The sequence below is a fragment of the Trachemys scripta genome, chromosome 24, assembly GCF_013100865.1.
Source record: "Trachemys scripta elegans isolate TJP31775 chromosome 24, CAS_Tse_1.0, whole genome shotgun sequence".
In the NCBI taxonomy this organism is placed as follows: domain Eukaryota; kingdom Metazoa; phylum Chordata; order Testudines; family Emydidae; genus Trachemys; species Trachemys scripta.
The window spans coordinates 10,744,780-10,763,805 of NC_048321.1; the positions used below are offsets into that span (position 1 = coordinate 10,744,780).

At 52.9% G+C, this 19,026-nt stretch overlaps 1 protein-coding gene across 7 annotated transcripts in view; it reads right to left on the reverse strand.

Annotated features, from left to right (window-relative positions):
• Positions 1-19,026, reverse strand: part of ARHGEF11 (Rho guanine nucleotide exchange factor 11) — a 78,738-nt gene that overhangs the window by 28,607 nt on the left and 31,105 nt on the right. For 5 of the 7 annotated variants that reach the window (XM_034756351.1, XM_034756348.1, XM_034756352.1 and 2 more), the window contains exons 2-11: positions 13,024-13,056; positions 11,381-11,472; positions 7,692-7,790; positions 5,967-6,016; positions 5,807-5,864; positions 3,193-3,371; positions 2,940-3,011; positions 2,313-2,432; positions 1,717-1,777; positions 846-922 (exon numbers count right to left, since the gene is read on the reverse strand). In XM_034756351.1, the coding sequence (XP_034612242.1) occupies positions 846-922; positions 1,717-1,777; positions 2,313-2,432; positions 2,940-3,011; positions 3,193-3,371; positions 5,807-5,864; positions 5,967-6,016; positions 7,692-7,790; positions 11,381-11,472; positions 13,024-13,056 (841 nt within the window). The remainder of the gene's footprint in view (positions 1-845; positions 923-1,716; positions 1,778-2,312; positions 2,433-2,939; positions 3,012-3,192; positions 3,372-5,806; positions 5,865-5,966; positions 6,017-7,691; positions 7,791-11,380; positions 11,473-13,023; positions 13,057-19,026) is intronic. The other 2 variants (XM_034756347.1, XM_034756349.1) reach the window with 2 other exon arrangements.

A 19,026-nucleotide genomic window follows, 5' to 3' on the forward strand; every position in this document is an offset into this window, starting at 1 on the left:
GGTGACCAGATGTCCCGATTTTATAGGGACAGTCCCGATTTTTGGGTCTTTTTCTTATATAGGCTCCTATTACCCTCCACCCCCTGTCCCGATTTTTCACACTTGCTGTCTGGTCACCCTACCCCGCCTCTGCTCTTCTCAGTAGTAACCTGCAGACACTTCCCCACCCATGTCTGGCTGGTCTTATTGACACTGCAAACTCCTGGGGCCATGTATCGCCTCTTCGTCCTGCTGCAGGAAGTGCCATGACAATCTGTGACTCTGTAAGTCCCAGACCAAAAAGACTAAGGGGGAAAATTTCCTACTTAGGACAAGATTCTTAAAGGTCTTTGGGCACCTAGGGGGATTTTCAAAAGCGTCTGAGCCCCCAACACCCACTGACACTCCTGCTAGGCACCTAAATACTTTAAAACTCTGGCCCTTGGACATTCTGGAAAGTGTTACCCTCTGTTAGGATGGAGGTGAAGGCTGAGAGGATGGGTCAATAACTGAACAGGAAGAGACTTCACAGGGATGTTGTAATGATCCTAAACCCCGAGTCTTAGAAACCCCAGGACATTCAGAGTGACAGCTGCACTTACAAGATGTCCAATGGCGCCCAAGCAACCTTCACTCTGCCTGCAGGGCCCCCCCCCCTCCTGCAAGAACTCCAGGATCCTGATTTGGGGACTGTAGGGTCTGGGATTCCCAGATTCGATTAGACTGATTTTTCCAACCCGCCATGCTCAGCGAGTGCCGGACATTTGGGGGGCAGAAGCTGCTTTTCCAACAACGCACAGAGGTCAACTCTCTGCTCTACGTGCAAAATGGACCTGGCCCTTAGCCCTGGAGCCGCGAGCCCTCACCTCGCTCACCGAAGGGAACCGCTCAGTGCCCGAATCCAAACCGCTGTCGCCATCCTGAGAGTCCAGAGAGAGGCGGCCTGGGAACAGAGGAGAGACACAGATGGGGGTCAAATTAAACCCCACCGGAGGAACCATGGCAAAGGAGACACCAAGCGATGGGAGAGGGGGCAGGACAGAGCTCAGCAGCCCTCTGTCTAGATTGTGGATCCACCGCCCCACGTTCCCTTTGCCAAAAACAGGAAATTGGTTGAAACCAACCCTTTCTCACAAACTTACGGTTTCAACAAATCAACATTGTCCGGTGAAAATATGTTTTGTCGAAAACTTCCTGCCCAGCTCTACAACGGACACTGGGGTGGAGGAGAACAGAGATATGTGCAGCGTTTATCTACGCCGAGCCAGGTGGCCGTCACGGGTGCTGGCTGCAAACACACATGTCTTTTTACGACATATCCCATATAGCAATGCCGTTGGGCAGAACTGAAGTGACCCTGCACCGGTAAATTCTGGGAGACCTGGAGTCCCTATCCTATAGCACGCAGAGTGTGACTGTTGGGAACAAAGACTTCTGGGTAATTTCCCAATGCGAGGAACTCCTGAATGGGGAGAGCTAGAATGCTCGTAGCTTCCCATCTGCACTGGAGAGACGCTATCACAGCCGATAAGGATCAACCCAGACTCGAACTGAAGCCCTCATCGCACCCGGTGTGAGCAAAGCTTGTCGAATGCCTGGGACGGCTACAGCGTCCGGAGACGAGGAGCTGCACAGGCACCGCAAGCTGAAGCCGCCCAGACCAATCATCTGTTGCGAGGGCGGGCGGACGGTAGCAACGGGTATGCGTAGCTGCCTGGGAGCGACAGCACAACTCACCTTCCGTCCCCCGGAGACTGGCTGAGACGGAATTGCAGCACGGCCGCCCCAAATCCTGCAACTGAAGGATACACAGGGGTCAGTGTTGTTATCCCTGCTTTACAGGTGGGGAAACTGAGGCACGGAAAGAGCCTGATCTAGAAAGGGGGAGGACCAGCTTCCTTCCATGTCAAGAGGGGCTCTCGGCCCCTCCGCAGATATGAAGCTGTCACAAAGAGTCTGTGGAAGAGCTGAGAAGGGAACCCCAGAATAGGTTGCACAGGGGGGAGGGATGTTCAACCAGTTCATGTACAAACAACGCCGCGCGTCCTCACTAGCCCTGCTGAACTGGTTTCAAGCCTTCACCGAACCCATTTCAGCCTCAATGCCTTCTGGGTACCTATCCCCACAGTTCACGGCTCAGCCCCCAGAGGCAGTGCATTCTGGGAGATTTCACACTGCATGAAGGCACGCCTCGGCTTGTCCATCTCCACGATGGGACTAAACCCAGGTCAGGCTTCCCCTGGCACCAACTTCTAAGGAGGGCGGAGTGTCCGGGGGTGGGGGAGGAGTCACATGACAATTAGAACCAGGAAGTAAGGACTCCTCTTGTGTACCACTGAGCCGCCTGTTTCCTGTTGGATCTTCAGCTGCAGTTGGCTGACCCTTCTGCGCGCCCCCTCGATCCGTTCCTCCAGCGTGGTGGCGGGGTTCCGGCTGTACACCTCGCAGAACCGCTGAGCGGGGAGACAAGAAGGGGAACGAGGTTACAGCCAGCCACACAGGGAGGGGAACAGGCACGGGGTGCAGAGCGCGGCGTGGGGGCTACAAAAAAAAGACATAAAGCAGGTGAGGGATGGATGGTGGCCAGGGGGAGGAGGAAGGAAATACACCTCTCTTCCCCCAAACATTGTACAACTGGCCTCACGCTCAGGAGAGGGTTCCTCTTCCTTGGAAACACCAGTCATGTCACGGACGGAGGCAGGAGCCTGGAATACATGGAGCGGAGGTCTGATCCGCAGGGCAGGAAGGAGAACTATGAGATTAGGTGGCTGTCTTCTCTGCTACAGGCAAGATATCGGAGGAGATGGCCCACTGGTCTGATCCAACATGTCGGGAGGAAAGATTGGACTACGAGGAGCAATAGTCCGCTCCATTATAAGCAAAGATGTCTAGCGGTGAGCTAGACAGGGCAGAGGTCTGCTCCAGCGTGGCTCACCACAGGGAGGAGACAGGCAGCGTACCTGTAACTCGGCCTCCTCCTGTCTCAGCATGTTGCGGAGGATCTGAGTCGCGTGCTTTTGAACTTGTGGGTCCTGCGATTTGGAACAGACGTGGGCAGAGTGAGGGGACGGACAGAGCTTTGCTTTCATCTCCCCATCTTTCACCCCCACCCCTCAAAGTGGAGCAGCACAGGAGAGTGACAACCCCCGCTTTCCCATCCCCCTGAGAGATCCAGGACAAACCACCCATGGGAGCGCCGCGCCGCCCAGTTACCTGCAACGGTTTGGGTCCTGTGATGCGCTGTGGTGGAGGCAACGGAGGCGGAGGAGGCGGCGGGGGGCACAGGGGTGCAATCCCGGGTGCCCCCAATACGCTCACGTCTTGCTGAGGGCCGGAGAGCACCACTGAGGGAGGAGGAGACCCCAGGAGGGTCAGCGCGACGTAGGCGCCGGCTGGAGAAGAAAAGGAGCGCAGGTGGAGAGAGACCCACTTTATAACTAGCCAGTTGATGAGGATTTAAAACCGGGGAATCACGGCAGCTAGAAGAGAACTGATCACTGCCTCCCCCACCCCAACCCCAAATCCACGATGCAGGATTCCGAAACAGATGGAGCTGCAACCGAAGCTGATCTTAAGGGTACGTCTACACTGAAAGTGCAACAATTGCACTGCTGTAGCACTTCAGCGTAGACACTCACGACAGCGACGAGAGGGGCTCTCCCCTCGGCGTAGGGAATCCCCATCTCCCAGAGGCGGTAGCGAGGGGGGCCGGAAGAATTCTTCCATCAACCTACTGCTGTCCACACCGGGGGTTAGGTCGACGTAGCTACGTCTCTCGGGGGGTGGATTTTTCACACCTCTGAGAGACAGCTATGCCGATGTAGGTTTTCAGTGTAGACCAGCTACCCTGAACATTCGGGTTTAATTCAGTTCACAGACGCTAGCCCACTGCACCCTCTACAGAGCAGGAGTACAGTGCACCCCCAGCCTCCGGAGCCTTCGTAAAGCGTACCCAGGAGAGGCTACATCAGCCAAGGCACATACTAATTCCTAGTTTTGATCTCGTGCACTTCATCCATACACCTCAAAGAGCTGTACAAAGGAAGTCAGTATCATCATCACCATTTGACAGATGGGGAAACTGAGGCACAGAGTGGGGAAGTGACTTGCCCAAGGCTGCCCGGCAGCCCAGTGGCAGAGCGGCAAATAGAACCCAGGTCTCCTGGGTTTCAGTCCAGTGCTCTATTTGCTCGGCTACACTTGAGATCTCCAGCAGCCAGAGTACGGTCTCTACATTCGAGTGCATGTTATAGGTGTGTTCCCATCACGCACTGAAGGAGTACGGCCCCCGACCAGCAAGGCTGTGCGAAGACTCAGGATCCTGGTCTGAGACCTCACCAAGCCGGGGATGTCCGGGGAGGATCAATGTCTAAAACACCTTCTTCCACCTCCTCCAGCTTGCTAGGAATCTCCTCCCACCCTCCCAGGCAAGGAGCTGGCCCCAGTGGCCCATGCATCCCTCACCTCCCGGGGGGAGTACTGTCATCTGTACCTGAAGACGATGGGCAGGCTCCAGCTGGTGCAGAATGCAGCTGCCCACCTTCCCCCTGGCTTAAGCCACTGTGAAAACACCAGACCCCAGATCCAATCCCTCCACTGGCCCTCAGGCTGCTCCCGATGCCAGTTTAAGGTCTCGGTCCTAATCGTCAAAGCAACAACTGGGTCAAGCCCCAGCTACGTTACAAGACTGAACTTCACTCTACGATCAGCGGTGACAATGGTGCTCCTCTGGGACGATGCAGATCACAAAACGCAAGACGACGGGCATGAGAGCGAGGGTCAAAGCATTCCCGGGGGAGGAGACTTTGCTATGAAATGGGCGACCAGGGGAGATGGGGCGAATCCGGAGTCGGATCGCCTTTAGGAGATGCTGTAAAGCCTTCCTCTTCACCATAGCGAGGAGGACACCGCCATGCCCTCCCCCGTACCCACAAAACCTGAAACAAACCAGCCAACAAAACCAAAACCCCACCTAGGGTGACCAGATGTCCCGATTTTATAGGGACAGTCCCGATTTTTGGGTTTTCTTCTTATATAGGCTCCTATTACCCTCCGCCCCCGTCCCGATTTTTCACACTTGCTGTCTGGTCACCCTAAGTCCACCCCAGGCAGGGCGTTTACTTCCCCACAGGAGAAGAGCCAGAGATCCCATGAAGTCCACTGGAGACTTCACTATTGGCTATTTGCCCAGCCGCTATGGTGACGGGCAGCAGTATACAACCCTGACGCAGACCGATGGATAAACAGAGAGCATTGTAACGGTGGGAAGCAGAATGACCACATTGGCAAGGGAAGGGTTAAGCTGTTCCTGGAAGCCCCTTCAGGAAAGGGATGGGAAGTGACGTTCTCCAAAACAGCTCCTCCTGTAACAACCAGAACGGGAAGCCGCAGAGATCTGGCTGCAGGGGCTGGGCCCGATCGCTCTGCTGGCCGCTCCAGCTTGCAAAGGACTCCCCTTCCCAACGGTGTCAGTCAAAGGACATTTTACCTTAAGCACTTTTGAAACGTGGGATTGCTGGTGTTTTCCACCCGGGAGACCAGACGCCCCCATTTACGCATGGGGCAGGCACAGCTGTGACAGGGCAAGTTCCCCACACCAGCACGCCTCCCCCCCATCCTGCAGGATCCCCTGCCTCTCGGGTGGAGAAGAGAGCTCAGTGTGCCTGGCTCGTTTGGGCCCTGCCCTCGCCGCTCTGCTCTTAGCCTCAGGGCCCTAACCCTTTCCACAAGACGCCATTTCAGAACTCTCTGCCACTAGAGACCGAGGCTGGCCTCCAACCAGCCACCGAGTGGGAAAAGGCCCCATTCACCCCTTCTGCCTACTCACATTTGATGAGCTTCACCACTTCGAGATGGGAGCTGTTCGTCACCATTGTGCCGTTGACCTGCAAGAGGAGACAGACAGCCTCAGACATGCAGCCCCGGCCCCCAGAGCTAAGCACGAGGGAGCACCCCGGGGAAACCCCGGCTCGGGGGTCGCCGCTCACCTTGACGATCCGGTCACCCTCTTGCACCCCGGCCTTCATGGCTGCTCCTCCTGCAGTGCGACAGGCAGAGGAAGGGAGTTCCCGTAAATAACAGCAGAGCCCCAGCACCATGAAAACATCCACAGCGCTAGCACAAGGCACCAAGGGGTTTGACACCAGCCCCGGCACAGCACGAGGAGACGTTAGGGTCCAAACTCTAGGTTTTCCCTCCTCCTGTGTGGAGCTCTGTTTTATTCTAGTCCATTTAGGTTCTTATATCGACCTCATCGCTAATATCCAAGTGCGTTAAGCAACGGGACTCCCGTCTGCCACAAGGTTGTTCTCCTTTAGGGCCCCTGTCTAGGCAAGAGGGTCTGTCCACACGGATCCAATTGCAGGATTGGGGCCTAAGCATCGGTAAAAGTAGCTTTACTGTTTAAGCTCTTCCCCTGCCAGTCTCCCCTTTTTTAATGCAACTGTTAAAAGTTTAAATATACTGAAAAATTCTCTGTTGCTAAAGCCAGGCCGAAGAGGAAACGTTTCCATGAGGTTCAATTCCAAACGGAGAGACAAGCAAATAAGAAAAAGGCCAAGTAAATTCAAGATTCTTTTCAGCTTTAATGATCTCTCATTATAGGCAACGCAAGTCAGAACAGAGGGGCAGAACGGAGTCCCTGCAGCACTGCACCCAGGGTGGTCTTTTACCCCAGCACAAAGTGGGCGACTGCCAGGGACAGGGCACTAGAGAATCCGGCTCACTTTGCACTAGTGCAAGTGAGTGCACAAGGCGCGGGGCCGTGGGGAGTGAGGCACACTGGCTGTTCTTTATTCAAATATTTGGGACATGCCATTGGATTCATGCATATGGAATCTATGCCTGCCCAAAGTCCTGTTGAAGTCACTGGGGTCGATGCAGGGGTCTCCCCATGAAGATCCCATTGCAAAATAAGGGGGTTGATTTTTATCTGACTCTGTCCCTTTAAATCTGTAGGACTTTTCCTCCCTTATCTATCTGAATTTTTCCTGGCCTGAGTGTTAGCCTTATTTTGGCAGGGGGGAAGGAAGGCGTCAGTTTGGAATAGGCGTTCTCTATTGAAATCGTTGCTTCAAGCCCTACTTCCCCTCAACACCAGCAGACAGCACAAAGCTAGAGCGCTTCCGCAGCACACAGCCCAGAGCGAAAGTTGCTGACTGTCGGACGAAGTGGGCATTCACCCACGAAAGCGTATGCTCCAATACTTCTGTTCGTCTTAAAGGTGCCACAGGACCCTCTGTTGCTTGTGGCTGACTGTGTGTTTGCTGAGGGCGGCTACAAGGGAAATTCCCTGCACCCCTGGTCAGCCACCAGCTGCGATTATGTAACAACCGGGTAGAGCACTGTGGTTAACCTGGCGCTGCCCGGAGAGCAGAGATGGTGCAACATGGGAACTTGGCTGTTGCTCTCGGGAGCCGATTTTGGGTTAATTCCCACCTGATCAGAATCAAGACTCCTATCTAGGCACATACATACCCCAAGTCCCCCTACCGCCATCCCAACCATGCCCTCACACAGCTTAGCTCCTCTTCATCCTCCAGAATTGCCCTCTCTTGATCCAACAGGCTTTGCAAAGAAGGATCCCCCTTTTCCTCTCTCCCAACCCATCCTGGGGCCAGAGAGGGGCTGGGGGCCAAGTGAACTAGGGGAGTCCCATTCATACACCAACATCCGTAGGCCCCAAGAACGGGGGGGACAGAGTAGCCGCTCACCTTGCCGGACAGACTGCACCAGGACGATCCGGTCCCCGCTGACAGTGAAGCCAAAGCCATCCTGATCCTTCTGGATGATGACACACCGTTGGACCAAACCTTCAGCAGGGCGGGGGGAAAGAAAACAAACGAGGCATGAGAAGCTGGAGTTTAAATCCATGCTCTAGGCTAGCTGTGGCTCCAATTTCCAGATGGCCCATGGCTACTGTTCGTTCCCTGAGGCCAGGGGAAGACTAAGGCCCAGGAAACAGAAGGCAAACGAACAACAAAACCCCCACACCCTTGAAATGAATTCTTTGTTAACCAAATCCCATGACTTTTCATGTCAAGCTCATGATTTGGGCGGGGCTTGAGACAAGATTTTTGAACGCGATGCGGGAGATCACAAGCAGAGATGTTCTTGCTGTGAAGAGAGCCCAGGAGAGGGGAGTAGGATAGATAATGAAGCAAAGCACTATGCCCCAGGATGCCTGGGTTCTAGATTTCAGTGGCTCCATTCCCTTTTAAGGCTGCAGTGTCCCCGGAGATGTTTGTTCAAATCCCATGCTCTGATACCAGCTGCCTTTCAGCCCCTAGATACCACGCTGGCTGCTTCTAAATACGACACAGGGATAGATAGAAAACATCCATTAGGCCCTGTCTAGGCTCTCTCTGGCTTCTCTGGTTCCTTTCCACCGCCTGGAAAGCCAGCGATGCGATTACGCTCATTGTCGCTGGTAGGAATGCAGATGTTGTTAGTGACCATGGAGTGACCCAGCTTCTGTTGTTCCTCGCAACGCATGTAACGCTGACATCATTCTTGAGTGGCTGAGGTCTGGTTCAGAAAAAGAAACCGGGCCTGATCCTCCTTTCCATCGTGTCTTCGCCTGTGCAATGCGAGTGTACACAAGACTCCGGATTCTGCACTCACATTCCACCAGGGACTGTGTTAGACACTCACTTTGCACAGGTGTAAGTGACCACATGAGGTCGGGGCAGGAGAAAAATCAGGCCCGATTTTGCACAAATGCAACTAATGACACAAAGGTGAGGGGCGGGGAAGTAAGAAATTGGACTCGATTTTGCACAAGTGACAGAGACGCCACAAAGTAAGGGGCACGTGTGTGTGTGTTGTGCACGCGCGTGGGCGTGCGTGTAAATAAAATCAGTTCCTAGCAGCTGAACTCACACTGCTCTTTGGGCAGAGGAAGGAAGTAACTTACAAACATGCAGTCTCAAAGTGGCAAACAAACCAACACAGAGGCAGGATCGGGCCCTATTTACCTAATCTCATATGGCAGATAAGTACTGTTGCCGCTGAGCCCACAAAGGAATTTTTGTCTGCCATATTCACCATCCTCCCACGGTCAGAGCCATGAGACCCCCAATTCTCGTTCTCACTATAAGGCCCCTTTTACAGTGCTGTGGCAGTGTAGGAAACAAAGTGGGCGTAACTCATCTGCACTCACTTTTAGGTCCCTTATACTGCCAGCATGGTGTACAGGGACCTTAGGGTAACAGACTCAGACAACAGGTCTCCCACGAAGAGCATGGTCAGTGCATCTGGCTACACTCTCTTTTGGTTCCTGTATTAAACGATGCGCTGTTCCCACATTCTCCCCCCTTTACCACACTCCTTCTTGTTCCCTTCAATTAATCCAGCCTTTTGAAGCCTCACTCATCAATGGTGGATTATTATATCCCCTCCCCCGAACTGCCATAGGATTCGAACGCCTCCTGGGTTTTTAGCTTCCAAGTACCCCCTTAGAGAGGAACGCATCAGAGCCATTTTATAGATCAGGGAAACTGAGGCACCTTGAGTGACTCGCCTGGAGTCGCACAGAAAGAGAATGTCGATTGAAAAGTCTCAAATCCCAGTCCAGTGCCTTAGCCACCAAGTGATCCTTCCTCTAGGCCAGTGGCTCTCAACCTTTCCAGACGACCGTCCCCATTTCAAGAGTCTGATTTGTCTTGCGTACCCCCAGGTTTCACCTCACTTAAAAACGACTTGCTTACAAAATCAGCCCTAAAAATACAGCTGTGTGACAGCTCACTGTTACTGACAAATTGCTGACGTTCTCCTTTTTACCAGCTAATTATAAAATACATCAATTGGAATATAAATATTGTGCTTACATTTCAGCACATAGCACACAGAGCAGTCTAAACAAGGCATTGTCTGTATGAAATTTTAGCTGGCACTGACTTCGCTAGGGCTTTTTATGTAGCCTGTTGTAAAACTAGGCAAATATCTAGATGAGTTGATACACCCCCTGGAAGAGCTCTGCGTACCCCCAGGGGTACGTGTACCCCTGGTTGAGAACCACTGCTCTAGGCAGACAGCCATTCCCTTTCCAAGATCAGCAACTGGCGTTGGCGCCAGACAGTCCTGCATCACCTCGTGCCTTTGTGTTGGCTGATTCTTGCATACAGTGCATGCTCTGCAGGCCGTTCTGCAGTTATACCCTGGCCCTGGGGCTAATCTAGGATCACGGCCTGCAAGCTTTGTTCCAGAAGTATTTCAGGGCAAGGCCCTGGCCCCGTGTCACCGCTGCTCTCGTACGCACGGCTCTGTTCTAAAGATTTTCCTCTCCCCTTTTTAGGGTACAGGGACCAACCTGATGCAGCAGGAGTGAGGGCTAGGCTGCAACTCACAGTGCAGGAGGGGGACGGCCCCTCCAGTGGGAACTGGGGTGGCACATGCCAAAGCAGGGAGGGCGCTGCAACACCCTTTCCACGTCCACACCTAACCACAAGGCCACTCTTCTCTCTTCACTGCTTGGGCAACTGGAATCGTAAACAGAACCATCGTGGTCATCCCCACTAGCTCTAACCTAGCACTTTTCATCCACAGATCTCCAAGTGCTTCACAAGGGAGGGAAATGTCATTGTCCCCATTTTACTGATGGGGAAACTGAGGCACGGGAGGGCAGCAATTGGCAGGCTATCAGTGGCAGAGATAATAATAGATTCCTGGGGTCCCAACTCTCAGTTCCCAATTCTACCCTAGACGAAAGGTGTAAGAAGCCCCATATGAAGGGGTAATTATCACAGGCCTGGAAAACATCATTTTATCCCCCATGACTCCCCCCATCACGGTAAAGGGCAGGTGAGCCGTTCAAACCCACAAAGACCAGAACATGTGATGGCTCATGAGAACGCCCCTACCCCACAATGTCATTCCCAGCCGGCCCTTCCCCAACTCCAGAGCTTACTCGGGATCGAACGTTTCTTTCTAGAAAATGACGCCCTCTGGCTCAGCCGTTACGGGTCCAGCTGCAAGAGGCCCGACTAGACGTTCCTTTTGGCCTTATAATCCCCGAGTCTGAGAACAGGAGCTTCACGCTGCGCAGAGACACACGTGCCAAAGCCTCCGGCCACCTGCATCATGACCTTCCGGACAGCTTCACCTGCGTGCCTGACGCTCCCGTGGTCAGGGCGCTCACCTGGGACGTGGGCGACCTGGGTTCTGTTCCCTGCTCTGCTGCCGCGACCTTGGCCAAGTGACTTCCCGTCTGTGGGCCTCAGAATTCCTCATGCGCCCAGTGGGCAGACAAGCCCTGCCCCACCTCCCGGGGGGATCAAGACCATCACAACTGGGAGGTGCCGAGAGATAACGGCGATGGGGGGGCAGAGATGCAGCCAGATGGTACAGCCCCGAGTCTGCTGTCATAGCCACACAGAGCGGGGAGGAGAGAAGTAAAGGGTACCTGTCGTTTCAGTGCAGTCAGACGGCTGGCGGCGGTGCCCTGGAGACCTGCGTCCTGTAGCCGAATCGCCCAGTGAAGACAGGCTGCTTAACCTGAAGGGAAAGAGACGGAAACAGTCATGGAGGAACAAGACTCATCCTTCGACTTACAAGAAGCCTCCCTCTAAGGACGCAGCAAGCCCCAGCGGTAGCCGGAGCAGCTCTCACGGCGAGCGATCGTTGTCTGTTTCCCCCAGGGCGCTGGGCCAGAATTGGAGCTGAAGGACCCTTCTCCCCACCTCCAAAAGCGGCCTCCAGCAGAGACAGCCAGAGTCCCCAGGAGGGCGCTACGCCATGTAACCCACGTGTCTGTCAACCCCGGAGGGATGGGAAGCGTTTGGTTTCCACAGAACATGACGAACAACAGAGAGATGCGCTCATGCAAACCACACGCACAGCACAGGAGGTCAGCGTCAGAGCTTACCAGGCTGCAATGGGGCTGATGGAAGAAGAGAACATGAAGCAGCGAGGAATGAATGAGAGACAATGGATAATTACTTTCTTTTTTTATGTTTGGTGCGCTCGCTATTCCCGGCAGTTCTGTGATGGGGGCGGGGGCTGCATTGAGAGCTCTGCAGGCCAAGGCAGGAAGAGGTACAACAGCACTGGCTTTGCAAGTTTCCCAGAACTCTCCTACCCTGGAGGGACCAGCTGACCGTGGGGCAAGACGGGAGCTCCCACTCCACGGCCCGCTCGGTCCTGGCCAGCTCTCTCTGCCTAATGCCTATTGCTGGGGTGGGTCGGCATGCTGTGGGCACACCTACCCACCCGGAACTGGACAGAGTCCCAACAAACTCTACCCGCAAGCCGCCGGGAGACCTGCAGCCGCGACTCATGGCGAAGGGGAGAGGTCACTCGAGTTATCTACCCTGGCGCTGACACCTCTCTACCTAGCCCAGCTCGAGGGAGAGCAGCCACTCGGGAAAACAGGCAGCAGCGCTATCTTGAGTGTAACCTGTCCCAGACAAGGTGAGTTAATAGCACCACGGTACTCGAGTGAGGGCAGGATTCGAGATTGGGGCAACACCTGAATTAACTGCAGTGAAGACAAGACCTTAGTACCTACTGCCCCCAGCCTGGGGCCAGACTGGAGCCAGGATCCTAGAAGGGAAAGGCCCCATATCCCACCTCTCAAGCCAGCCAGTTCCCCCAGATCTGGTGCCAGATTGGAACCAGGACCCTATAGGGGAAAGGCCCCATATCGGATTCCCCAGTCTTCTAGAGCCAGCCACTCCCTCCAACCTGGTGGCATACTGGAGACAGCACCCTACAGAACCCTATGGGGGAAGGCCCCATATTCCATTTCCCAATATCCCCGGGCCAGCCAGTTCTCCCGATCTGATGCCACATTAGTACCAGGACCCTAGAGGTGAAAGACCCCGTTTTCCCTTCCCTGGTCCCCCTTGAGCCAGCCAGGTTCGGGGTGGGGGGGGGTGTTGGTTTTTTTGTGGACAATATAAAATGGCAGAAGAAAGGCCAGGAGGACGTTTACATGAGAGCTGGTTGACACCAAATCCACCTTCACTTTGAACACAGGGGCTTTGACAAAGCGAATGCACCACGAAAGAATGCGATTCTGTCAGCCCGCCCCCAGCCCCATCTTACCTGGGCAGGTGAGAGTGCTTTTTACTGGCTGGCCTGTTGCCCAGGAGGGAAGACAGAAATTGACACCAAAGACAAGGACGGTGGTAAAGATGGCGCATGGTCCAGAGGACAGCATTGGGAGTGCAGGGGGGGAAGAGGAGACAAATAGATAAAAGAGACAGATGTGTAATGGATGACACAGCTGTAAACACACTCAACACTCGGGAGAGTGGACGGACAGACAGCAAGAAGCAGATGCGCTGCTAGCCCTAGGCTTCAGAGCCAGAGTCTGCCGCCCCGGGCCGGGAGGGGCTGCACCATACCCTCAGTGACCCAACGGGGCTCCTTTGAGGAGCGGAAGGGGAGCGCCCCCTCTGTAGCCAATTCAGCTCTTGACCTCTGCGTTCAGGCGGACAGTGGCAAGGGGATGCCAACAGGCGTCCACTAGGGACCAAGTCCCACCAAAATCGTTTCCCACGGGGCATTCAACAGCCAGATGGGTCCAGCAGCCTTGAGAGCCTCACACAGGCCCCGATCCCGCAAAGACTCACTCAAGTGCTTACATTTTATGCATTGGAGTCGCTTGCAGAAAGTGAACTAAGTGCTTGTGTCTTTGCAGGGCTGGAGCCAAATTCCCTCTGACCCCTTCCCCACGCATCTGTGCGCTGACCACCTTCCCAGCAGCCGATCCTTCCTTCCCAGGCCCCAAGAGCGACGCCCCTTCCCTTCTCCCACCCCTTGCCCAACGCATCTAGTCCGCTCCAGGGCAGGACCGTTTAAAAAGGAGCAAGACTGTTGTGGCGGACGCAGGCAGCGACAGCTCCAGCAAAGGGCGCTGAGTGGTCTCCGTTACGACCCTCGCTGGAGTTTTCCAGCCTCGGGGTCTGGCTCAGAGTGCACAGAACCAGAAAGTTTGCACCGGATTCCTTCGACTGCTTTGTGCACGGAGGAGGAGGAAATGCAGGCTGTCCTCACTGGGACAGAATACCTTCGCCTTTGGGTGCGATACGCGACTGGACTGTCTGAGAAAACATGTGTGACCCTGGAACCAGACACTGCATCGGGAGCACACACCCGCAGGGAGGCGAGGGGACAGGTAGCGGGGTGATGGTGCAGGAGAGGACACCATGGGTCTCATGAGCACACACCCGCAGGGAGGCGAGGGGACAGGTTCCCCAAGTGCCCGACTGCACGGCGGGGGTAGGGGGCAAACGACAGGTTCAGTCTGAACTTGGGTGGTTTCCCCAAGCGCTTACGCTCACAGCCCCAGCCTTGATCCCACTGCCAAGCGCCGAGAGGGGCGCTGCCCTCCAGCGCGAGCAACAGCAGAGACACAAGCTGCAGCACTAAGTGGATCCCTCCTCTCCGAGTGGCGCTGAGCCACCTGCGCGCCTGCTCCCTTGGGGGCCTGATCCAAGGCCCACGGAGAGGATCCCACCGATGTCAGTCTGCTCTGGACCAGAAAGACAGGGGACGGGAGGGCTGCATCATGGCATTTCTACTGGGCCAGCACCTGAAGGGCGACAGCAGGTGGCATGGCGCTAGGTGCTGTACGGACATACAATGAGCACCAAAGAGCTTACAGTCTAAAACCCTGCGAACGCAAGGGCCTAACCCTGCCAATCCAGCTGCCCGCCTGCCGCTTAGCAGGGGTAACGGAACGGCTGCAGCGCTCCCATCAGGACATGCCCTGAGTTTCCCCCGTGTCCCCCACTAACGGTTTTCGATGCTTTTGAGACTCTCCTCCCTAAGCTCCTAAATCCTTTGGGTGCACTTCTGAAAATCCGCACCACCTCCGTGCGTTGCCTGGCACACTCACGGGCACACACCCACCCACACGCACGCCCTCCACGAAGCAGGATCGAGCCCATTCTCCCACACATATACCTTTCTTGAAAAAGCAACACCACCACCGCCATCAACAAATGCACATGAGTCAGACAGCAACCATCTCACTGAGGCAGACAACAAATTCCTTCCTTCCTCGCTGGGCTAAATCCACACTTAAAAATGAAAGCCAGAAAAGGGGGGAGAGCTGGGGAAGAACTAGTGAAACTCGGTAGGTCTGGACGCTACTGCAGAGTTCTCAACTCCTCCCTAGGAAAAACACCTCTTAGGTAAAGCCAACAGGACCTGATGCTCAGCTCAGTGGCCGAGAGGTCAGGGCGGGGCGTGAAGATGCCTGTAAGCCACCTTTGCTCTCCCTGGATTCTGGACCCATGCAGGGGTCTGCCTGGCTCGTGTTGTGAAAAGCAGCCGCAGAGCCACGCAAACTTGCTCTTTGCTTCTAATACAGTCCCCGGGAAGCTGAGAAGAGCGGTAGTGCAGCGCGCTCTGGCCACATCCCCAATCGGCCCCCCAGGGACTGGGCACAGGTCCAGAGCAGAGCTCTTATGCCAGCTCCACACAAGCTGTGCAGGGGCCCTGCACGTGGGGGATTCTCAGGGAGCCAGTTCTGCCCACTTGAAAGCCCCTGTACGTTGCTCAGGCAGCCTACAGGGACCACAGCGTAACCGAAAGTCAGGCCCACCATATCTCTGTTTTAATACGCGCATTTGACTCCTGGGCTCTGTACTCTGCAAGTCCAAAGCAAGGACTGGCATTAGCTCTTTGGGACGTGTGCACATACACACGAAAACAAGAAGCCATTGCCAAGTTTTGCGCCGAACTGGTGGAGTAAATCCCCAGGATCCATCCCCCTGCAGCCTGCTCGCACCGCACCTCAAGTCGACACGACTGTTAGAACTCCATTTCCAATCTGGCAAGGTCTTGCACATTTTTTTTTTGGCCCAGACAAAACACAAAGGCCCAACCTTTAAACTTTTGCTCATGATCAGCCGCAGATGGAATCCGGCTGCCGTCCGCAGACCGTGCTAACTGCATGCAGAAGGCACCAAGTATGCACGGGAAAAACTATTTCTGCTTCGGCAGCAGTTGTAGGGCAGTGAAACGTTCCACTGGGGGAAAAAGGGAGGAGAACTACAGAGAGGTTCATACCGGGAAGAGGAGGAGAATGTGACCTACTGCTATGGAGTAGGTGGGAAGAAGCGTCCTCTGCTTACAGATGAAGGGACGGAGACCAATCTACAGTATTTCCATGATGCCTGTTCCCACGGTGTGTAACGCTGGGGTAAATCTAAACTGTACGTGCTGGTTCCTCCCAAATGTGAAGTTACACCTGGCATCGCCTCAGAGGAGTCAGGGCAGTGATAAGAAAGCAAAGCCACCCGGCCACATTCCTGCATGAGTGGATGGCACATTCCCAGGAATGTCAAGGTGAAGGGCCCACTGATCAAAGCCCAAGTACAGAGAAACACTGGGGGGGGGGGGGTGCCTGGGCTGGTCAGAGGTGCTGGTCTGACAGCTCCCAAGCAATGTCATCTGTGCATCTATAACGCATGGACAGCACAAGCAGCAATACACACACAGGCCTGGTCTAGGCTAGAGAAGTTACTAAACAAGAGGCCCTAACCACGGACCTAAGAGACCTGGGTTCTAGCCCCAGCTCTGCCACTGACCTGCTGCGTGACCTTGGGCAAGTCACGTCCTCGCTCCGTGCCTCGGTTTCCCCTCCCACCCTTTGTCCGTCTCATTGGTTGAGACTGTAAATTCATCGGTGCAGGGGCTAGGTACATACAATGCACAGCTGGGTTCGATAGGCTCTACTGTAAAAAAGCTGTTTGATCTACTGGTGCAAACCCCTAATGCAGATGAACTTGAGTCAGTTTAACCCTGGCTTAAAAAAAAAATCAGTTCAGCTTGCATCAGTTAAAGCATTGCAACTCATGTAGTGCAGACAAAGCCACACCACCCTGCTCTGGAGAAGGAGTCCCAGCCTTGCCCACTCCGTACTAGGTCTCTCTGCCAACCAAGGAGCCCAGTTAGTGCCTTGCCAGCTGTGATGCAGACACTGGAGTGAGATTCACCCAATGAAAACAACCATCTGATGAGAATGGCTTCACGTCCAGCAGAGAGGGGACCAGACTAGAGTCAGGGCTCCTAGGAGCTATTTCTGCTTTTCTTCATTTCAATTTACTCAACTAGTTCAGTTCAATGCCTACAGGTGGATAAAAATCGATTTTAAAACAGATTTTTGAAATTTTAAATTGCATTTTTGCTGTTATTTAAATGGTAAGAAGTTTTTTCTTTTTCAAAATAAACCTGTTTAAACTAAAATCTGAATGTAATATAAAATATGTTAAGGCCTTAACTTTTCAGAATCTCTTAAAGCATTTAAGTAAAAATATAAATATGCTGGATCCCTGGATCTCTATCCAAAACTTTAATTTAAAGGCTGATTTTCTATATAAAGAAATAATTAGGGGGGTAAAAAACTTTTGAGGTCAAGCTTTATGGCACAGTGCATCAAATACTGTACTAAGGGCTTGATTTGTATAATAAAAACAAATGCGATATGCTGTTCTGTGTGCATAATTAAATTCAGGTTACCATCCTAATGCAGGCTTGACACAAACCATGAACAAAACATTAATTATCTAGTGAATAAGCAATAAGGCATTCACCATTTTCTAAGATACTAAAAATATACTTTAATAAAATTAAATTAATAAGAACCTAAACCATTAAGCCATATAATTGCTTTAATAAATGCATAGTTATAATGTGCCCCCTTAGGTAGCAAAAAGATGTACCAAATCTAGTGGAAAAGCTCTATTTCGTCGTAAATCAACATGTTTTAATGGTTATATCAACCGGTGAGAATGCACCTTTCTTTAGAAAATAACTGAAGTACAAAATGCAAAAGTTGATTTAAAACAAATTAAACCAATCAATTATTTAAACCCAAGGCTTTCCACTTGGTGATTTAAATCAATCCACCCTGAATGACTAGTTCATTCAAATCAGAAATGCATCATTCACCATTTTCAATATAAGAAAAAATGTACATTTAAGAATATGAATAAATGTAAGCTAAGCTATATACTTGCTTAAGTAAGTATGTCTAGATAGAGCATAAACTCCCGGTTAGCAAAAAGTACCACCGGGTTTAATGCAGAGTCTTTATTTAGTTGCCAATCAATGTTTTAATGGTTACCAACCCATGAGAATCATCTTTTCTTTAAGACAATAACTAAAGTACAAAGACAAAACCTGACTGAAATCAATTATTTAAACCAAGGTTTCCTATCTGCTGATTTAAATCATGATTAAAATTGGTGTTTTAAATCACCTTTGATTTAACTCAATTAGTCCTGGTGTTTTACAGAATTTGCTACTGAAATGGGGGGGGGGGGGGGGAGAAAGAGTAGCAAAATTTGCAAAATGATCCAAAATTATTTCGGTCAGTCAAGACCAGAGGAGAAGATTGCAAGGCACTTCAGAGGGATCGAACCAAAGTGGGCAAACGAGCAACAGGATGGCAGATGAAATTCCAAGGGAACAAACCGCTAAGTAATTTGCGGTGCCAGCAGTGAAGTTGGAAACCGAATCAGGACCCAACTCAGCCCCCTGCTCTAGCTGCTAGTGAGAGTTCTGGCTCAGGCTTGTCACGTCCCTATTTCTTATGAATTGTTCAGCTAGTGGCTTAGTATCTGAACCCTGAAAATCCACTTGGGGCTTTCCTGCACGCCAAAGGCACCCCAGCGACACCCACGCCTTTGCCAGAAGCCTCTCCCTCTTTGCCAAAAGTGCTACCACTTGTGTCTGAGAAGAGCAAGATCTACATAGGTCCAGGTGGGCCAACTTCCCCCCTCCTCTACGCATCTGGCACCAGACCGCGCTCTCTCGAGCTCTCTGGAGAGGTGGTTGAGGCTAGGGAGTGAATGGAAACAGGGAAGAAGTTAAGTGACTGGAGCGGAAATAGGAAGCAGAAGAGACACTTGTATTAAAGGTGCACACATGTACATGGTTTTCATTTCCTATTTAAATGCCCAAGTTTGATTTTAAGAGAGACCAAGGGGAGAGCCAGGTACAGTACATAGAGCCTCATGCAAGCATCACTTCCAAAGTTCCTTCCTCTGATTCATCTGGAGTAGCTCCTACCCCCAATACTAGCTCCCTCAG